General features: G+C 53.3%; 1 protein-coding gene across 1 annotated transcript in view; it reads right to left on the reverse strand.

Moving 5' to 3' along the window:
- The window catches only part of LOC115907050 (pinopsin-like), a 28,602-nt gene extending 23,147 nt beyond the window's left edge, over window positions 1-5,455 (reverse strand). Inside the window, 3 exon segments of the mRNA XM_030954677.1 lie at window positions 2,717-3,016; window positions 3,019-3,047; window positions 5,119-5,455. Of these exon segments, the coding sequence (XP_030810537.1) occupies window positions 2,717-3,016; window positions 3,019-3,047; window positions 5,119-5,455 (666 nt within the window).
- Window positions 5,456-7,576: the final 2,121 nt, after the last annotated feature.

Raw genomic sequence — 7,576 nt, forward strand, 5'->3', positions numbered from 1 at the left:
ACCCCACTGCTCCCTGCAGGCACCAGGGCTCTGCTGCTGCATCTCCCCCTGCCCCATGGCCACAGCTGTCCACTCCCCTGAGCCCAAATGCATCATTTCATGTGATGGCTGCATCGATGGGAAGAGTATTTAATGTAAAACCTTCCCCCTGCAGTGCTGCTGCAGCTGCAGCAGAAATAAATGTTCTGTTGGCCCTGGAGAGGGCAGTCCCAGCTCTGGGGGTCACTGACACATCAGACAGCACAACCCTCACAGCAAAGCAGGTTTGCTTGCTGTTTCTTGCCCTTGGAGGAACTCTGGAGAGGAAGAGCCTCTTGCAGAGGCAGGACCTGCTCCAGCCCCAGCTGCTGTGAGCACCTTGTAACAAGCAGCACCTCTAAACCAGGATTTTTAGCCTTAAAAGATGGAAAACCACTGAAGTCCTGTGAAACCCAGCCCTTGCCTGTGCTCAGGGTCTGTGGTGGTGCAGGAGCAGCAGCTGCTCCCAGCACAGGGTGGCCAGAGGGGACTGAGCTGGCTTTTGTGGGGAATGAAGGATTTGTAACAAGACAATGGGCCGGGGGTGTATGAGGATTAATTTAAACATCTCCACTGATTTAATTTGCTTCTGCCCAAAATCCCTGAGCAATAATAAGCTTAAATTAAAGTTTACATCTGCAGATGTGGCTCACAGAGTGATCTTCATCTAATTCCCTCTTATGTTGCAGGTGCTCCCTGCACGAGGTGAGCCCAAGCCAGGGCTGGGAGCACTGATGGAGCTGGAGCCAGCCTGGGGTGGCTCCCAGGGTGCAGGGACCCCGTGGGGAGGTGTTTGGGGGTGAAGATCCCTGTGTGCTGGGACAGTCCTTGCCTGTCCTGGCTTCCCAAGGAGCTGTCCTGCTCCCCAGTCTCTCCCAGCATCTCCATGCCATGAGCAGCCAGTGCTGGTCCATCACTGCTGGCCAAAGGCAGATTTCTTCACACAGGCGGAAAAAACCTGTGCCGTGGCACTTCCAGCTGCCTGACAGTGCTGTCCTGATGGTGTTTGGTACCAAATGTTCCACTGGGGTAGCAACATTTAGAGCTACTGTTCCTTATCTTGGCAAAAAAAGCTCATGGCCTGTTGGAACCCTGGTTACTGAGAATTTCAGACTTTCTGTGCTGCCAGGCACTGACCCCCAGGAGAACACTGCATTGACCTGAGGCCGTGGAGCAGCTTCCAAAATGGAATGGCAGAACTGGGATTGTGGCTGTGGAGTTTGAATAAAAGTGTGTGATATCACAGGGTGGAAAACTTAGAGTCTAAGGGTTTAGAATATAGTAATATATGATAAAGCAAGATGGAGGTTTTAGGGCAGAGGCTGGTCCTTCTTCTTCACCTTCTTCTCCATGGGTTTGGGTGGTTTTGTGTAATTGGATAAAAAAGTCCCCATTGTGGGCACAGGTGGTTGGTTATTGGGTTAAAAGTAAAAATAATTTAGGTGTCATTTCTTAATTAGACAGTTTATCCTTAAAAGGCCTTGTAGAGAGAGAGAGAGGACTCCATTTTAGTTTATTAGAGTGAAGTGCTGTAGAACTCAGGGTTTGTGAGACTATGGTTTGTGTACCATAGATAAGAACTAATAGACATCTGAGTGCCAACAAGAAATTCCATCTTACACATTTAATCCTGACCCTGGCAGAAAAGAAGTTAAGACTCAACAAAGGTCATTTATGGACTGGCTTTGCTTTGTGTCCAGGGTTATCTGCCTCATGCCATGGGTCTGTCTTACAGTTCAGATTTGTTAAGTTCCATCGTCCTGCTTTGCCTGATCCCACCAGCAGCTTGGTCACATGTGACTCTTTTCTTAGCAGCCTTTCCTGCAGGGTTCACTTTCCTGCTCTCAGAGAGAAGCACTGATCTCCAGCAATCCCTGCTCCACACTCTGCACTGGCCATGCAGCTGCTGGACCTGCTGATAATGCTCACCTCTCTCCACAGCATTCCTGCAGATGTAAATCCTAGGACCAGTCTCATCAAGGTGGGTAAATCTTTCCCAGTTTTAATTAGGGGTAATTTGAAGTATCTGGAGTGCTCTGGCAAACTTCCCTCATCTGTGATGCTGACACAGGGGCCTCTGATGCCTCAGGATTTCAGCTTTTCTATTTTCACATCCTGTGCTGCATCAGTGCATCACTCCAAACTCCACACAGAGTGTGAGTTACTGTCCTCACATTTTGGTCAGACAAAACAATCCCTCTGGGCCTGGGAACCAAGGACATCCCACAGCCTCAGGCCCCAAAAGTACAAACAAAAGTGAATTGGGGGCAGCAAACTGGGGGTAAATGACTTCATTACCTGAAGCTGTAATTGGAGAATTAACCCCTGATATGTAAATGGGCCAAACTTATAATTGTCTGAAAAACTGGTGCCCATTGTCCAGCTCGGGTGTAGCCTCTGGGAGGCTGTGGCTGCCCAAGGTGTGGCTGTTGAAGGCCTTTAATAAATCCCCACTTTATTCTCTGAATCTTGTCCAGCCTCTGCTCTAGGCAGCCACCCCAAGGCATCCCCTCCAGCTGGGTACAGCTTTCAAAGCCCTGGTAGGCTGGAGCCTGTCCCCAGGACAGCCACAGGAGAGGCATTGCCAGGGCTGGCAGCACATCTGGCAGCAGAGGAGTTCCAGAGGTGGAAAATGGGCATCATGGGCTTCTGCCTGGCTTGGGGTGACACTCAAAAGGCAGCTGAGGAATCAACTTACCTGTCTGACAGCACAGAGCAGCTTCCCATAGGAATAGACAATGATGGCAAACGGGATCACGAGGCAAAAGATGAAAAGACAGATGATGTAGGAGGCGTTGTTGGCATCCCTGGAATGCCAGTTCACAGAGCAGGTTATCCCTGCTCCTTCTGGCCCATAGCTGCTCCAGCCAAGCAGTGGGGGCACAGTCCAGAGCAGGGAGTATGTCCAGGACAGGATGATGGCTGCCCAAGCTTTCCTGTAGTTGGTGGTGTCAGGCTCTGCTGTCCTCGTCATGGTGCAGCAGCGCTCGTACGAGAGCGAACGGCCAGGGAGATGAGGGAGATGATGCCTGTGCCAAACCAGAGCCTTGCATCAGCAAAAATCAATGAGTGAAGGCTTTGCTCTGCCTCCCAAAATAACTATTTCAAGCTTTGGATGAGACTGATGGCACTGGCTTTGGAAACAAGGCGGGCAAGGACTGGGACTGAGGTGTCCCCTAAGGGTGAGAGGTGCTGAGAGCCTGAGCCCATTCACCAGGAGCTGGGGGTGTTCAAACACATCCAGCCAAAGCAGCCAGTTATAAATGCTCCTCAATAGTTAACCACACCTATCTGAATGGATACGTGTGTGTGTGAGAGAGAGCTGCAGCAAAACCCTGCCTTCTCCATCAGATCTGGTTCTTGCTGCCCCTGTAAAATTCGAGATTAATATCCAGATTTGCCCAGAGTGTGGAGCTGGTCTGGTGCTCCTCTGCCAGCTCCAAAGTGCAGCCTTCTGAGCCCTCCTTGGGGAAGTGCAGCCCCATAAGGATTTCATGCTGTGCACAATGAAGAGCTGTAGGTTAAACCCATGTCCTGAAGCCCCCTGTGCCAGCAAGTGCCCCCCTCAGGGGCCAGGCAGCTCGTGGTGAGCCTTTGCAGAGACAGAGATGGGTCTCCCGCAACTGGGGAACTGCCAGCAGACACCAAGGGGGCAATAAAACCACCAGCAGCAAAACAAAGGCTTTTAGCATGCAGGAATGCTGGAGGGGAGGTAATTTCTAAAGCTGATATAGGAGTTTGCGGTTTACCTCTACGCACACCTCCTGGGCTGCACTGTGGAAGCCATGCTGGCAGGTACAAGGGGATGTTGCTGGATGCTGACACACTCCTGCTAAACTTTGCTTGCCAAGTAAAGGTTTTACATGCACAAATTTGGCTTTTTACCCTGTGTAACTTCATGAGGGAAAGAGATGGCAGCAAACAGCTGCTGCAAGTATCTCTTTAGAGTGTGCCAGTGTCTCCTAAGTGGCTGTGGGAAGCCTGGATGCCAGGCTAAGCTGTATTTCTGGGGTGGTTCAGGTCTGTTCTGACGGGCAGAGGGATGCTCTGCTGGTAAAGCCTCTGCTCCATGGGAATGCTGGCTGGGGGAGAGCCTCACCGATGTGTGCCAGCGTCGGCAGAGCTTAAAGGTCTTTTATAACCTAAATGAGGCTGATTCTATCCCCGCTTTAATCCTTTAAAGTTCGTAGAGCTCTTCCCCTAGAGCCGCTGGAAACATGCTCTGGACCTGAATGAGGACTCACACATAACGCTGCCTGGGCTTTTCCCAGCGAAACAACCACCAAAGCTGGGAAGGTTTCCCCCAGCCCTGCGCTCCTGCCGTGCCCGGGGTCCCCTCCCCAGGCGCAGCCCGAGTTCCATCGCGGCCCCGGACACGAACCCATGGAACCCATCGCACCTGCGGCGGCTCCCGCTGCGGGCTGGCTCTGTGCCAGGACCCCGGAGCTGCCCAGGCTGCCCCATCCCCTCCCAGAACTGCGAGGCTATTCCATTCTCCCCCGGAGCTGTCCCGTTCTCTCCCCAGAGCTGCCGGCGCTGTCCCATTCTCTCCCCGGAGCTGTCCCATCCCCTCCCGGAGCTGCCGGGGCTATCCCATCCCCTCCCGGAGCTGCCGGGGCTGTCCCATCCCCTCCCGGAGCTGTCCCGTTCCCTCCCCCGAGCTGCCGCCGCTGTCCCATTCTCTCTCGGAGCTGCCGGAGCTGTCCCGTTCCCTCCCCCGGGCTGTCGCGTCCCCTCCCCGGAGCTGCCGGCTCTGTCCCATCCCCTCCCCGGGGCTGCCCAGGCTATTCCATCCCCTCCCGGAGCTGCCGGGGCTGTCCCATCCCCTCCCGGAGCTGTCCCGTTCCGTCCTCGGGGCTGTCGCGTCCCCTCCCCGGAGCTGCGGGGGCTGTCCCGTCCCCTCCCGAGGCCATCCCGTCCCATCCCATCCCATCCCATCCCATCCCATCCCATCCCATCCCATCCCATCCCATCCCATCCCATCCCATCCCATCCCATCCCCGTCCCTTCCCGGGGCTGTCCCGTCCCGTCCCGTCCGTCCCGGCGGCAGAGCGGTGCTCTGTGCCCGGCGCGCAGCCCCGCGGCCCGGTCCGCACTCACCGCAGAGCGCGGTGGCGAAGCCGTGCCAGGCGCAGGCGGCCCCGGGAGCGGTGCTGGTGTTGTTGTTGTTGCTGCTGCTGCTGCCCGCGGCCAGCCCGAGCGGGGTGCCCAGCGCGCAGCCCAGCAGGTCGCTGAGGGCCATGTTGAGCAGCAGCAGGTTGATGGGGGAGCGCAGCGCCGGGAAGCGCCAGAAGAGCAGCAGCACCAGCAGGTTGCTGCAGAAGCCCAGGCTGCCCACGGCGCCCAGGCACACGGCGGCCGCCAGCCGCCCCCCGGGGCCCAGGCAGCGCTCGGCCTCGTCCCGGCCGTGCCCGCAGGCGGCTCCGGCCGCCCGCATCCCCGCGCCGCTCCGTGCCCTGCCCGGGCCGGCAGCGCCGCACCGAGCGCAGGGCAGCGGCAGCGCCCAGCCCGCGGAGCGCCTGTGCGGGCCGGGCTGCGGGAGCTCGCTGTGCCGCCAGGGGAGCGGGAAATCCGGGCCAGAACCGAGCGGGCTGCGCTTCACACCATGTGCGAGTCTCGGCTCGGCACGCAGAGCTTTCAGAGAAAAGCTGAGAACAGCACGGGCTGAGCCAGGCTGTCCCAGAGCATTGCAAAGGTGAACCTTGAGCTGCCAACCTGTGACCGTGTTCACAGGGGTGTGAGGATGAGGGAAGAGACGAGGATCTGACTCCATGGTTCAGAAGGCTTGATTTATTGTTTTATTATATATATTCTACTAAAACTATACTAAAAGAATAGAACAAAGGAGTTCATCAGAAGGCTAGCTAAAAATAGAAAAAGAAGGAATGATAACAAAGGCTTGTGGCTCTGAGCCAGCTGAGTGTGATTGGCCATTAATTAGAAACAACCACATGAGACCAATCCCAAATGCACCTGTTGCATTCCACAGCAGCAGATAACCAATGTTTACATTTTGTTCCTGAGGCCTCCCAGCTTCTCAGGAGGAAAAATCCTAAGGAAAGGATTTTTCAGAAAATATCATAGCTACACCAACCAGCTACAGAGCAAAGTATTTATCAGGTGAAGTTCCTTAAAATCTAAGTTCTGGTCATATCCCACCCTTCAATGAGGAGAGCACTCTCAGGCATTTTAATGTGCTGACCCAAGAGGGAAAAAACCACCCCACTGTTCTACTCACAAGGGAATTTTTCTTTGTGTTTGCAAATAAAAAGTGAATTTGTCCAATTTCCTGCAGCTTGGTTGCTATGAGCAATTAGTACTGAAAAGGAGCGTGTGAAGCCTCGTATCCCCCCTTTTTTTTTTCTCTTTTTTTTTATGGTTCATTATGGGGAGGAGGCAGTTCAGAGTATTTCTGCTTGTAATGACCTTCAAGGTTGTTTTTTTTAAACAAAACCCCTGCACTTTGGGAAAGCTGGCTGCTTTTTGCCTTCCCTCTGGGCTGCTAAGGGGATGGACAGGGTCCAGCATGATGCTGTCATTTATCAGTATTTCTGAAGGCTAAGAATGTAACTGGGCAGGGTAGCTCAAGAGGTCAGTCACCTGAAGCGCTGCACTGTAGATAAAAAATAAGGATGGAAAACCAGACCCTTCACCAACTGTGTTGCCCTCTCTCGGGGTCTCTAGCTGCTCAGAGTGACCCCGAGTTGTGTTAGAAAGTCCCTTTTCCCAGCCTGGCGGTTGAAGAAGGAGTCAGAACTCTTCATTTCTCGGTCTCAAGGTTGTTTATTGTATTTTATCTATAAAATTCTTTCTCCTGTCCTGCCGAGGTCTGCTCAGCAAGACAGTCAGAGGCACTCTGCCTGCCCCAGGGTAGTGTTATGTCTTTATACTAAAAACTACATGTACAATGTTTACAATAACTTTCCAATACCTATCACCCATGTTAGACAGTGAGCTTCTACTCTAAACCAATCCAAAAGTGCCAACATCACAGCAGAAGATGGAAGCCAAGAAGAAGAAGAAGGAGAAAGGCTGGACATGCCCAGTTCCCTCCATCTTGCCCCCTGAACCCCCATTCTAAAAACCCCAAAAATCTATTTTTTACCCCGTGATAAATTCAATATCATTCTACTTAAACTTTCGTGGCTTGTAATTCTTCATACAAGGTTGGTAATTGTTTTTTCCAAGGGCTAAATCAAAGGCACAGGGGTCTTGGGCTCTGTGCTGAGGCCTCTGGCAGGGTCTCGAGTCCTCCAGGGCAGCCAGAGGAATTTCCTGGGCTCCCACAGCCCTCCTCTGGACATGCCCTTCAATGTCTTCCATGGAGTGAGGGGCTCAGAACTGGGCACAGGATTTGAGGTGCATCCATCCAGGTAGTTTTTAATGCAGCAAAGAATGTGCCTATCCAAGTTGTGGGCTGCCAGTTTTCCCAGGAGAATGCTGTGGGATGTTTCAGACCCTGAAAATGTGTCAAGAAGTCGTTTTGATAATGCAAAATTGGTTTGGTCACCTGGAAAATTGTATCATTTACTATTTGTTGTGGCAAAAGGACTTGCCA

The sequence above is a fragment of the Camarhynchus parvulus genome, chromosome 9, assembly GCF_901933205.1.
Source record: "Camarhynchus parvulus chromosome 9, STF_HiC, whole genome shotgun sequence".
Taxonomy (NCBI): Eukaryota; Metazoa; Chordata; class Aves; order Passeriformes; family Thraupidae; genus Camarhynchus; species Camarhynchus parvulus.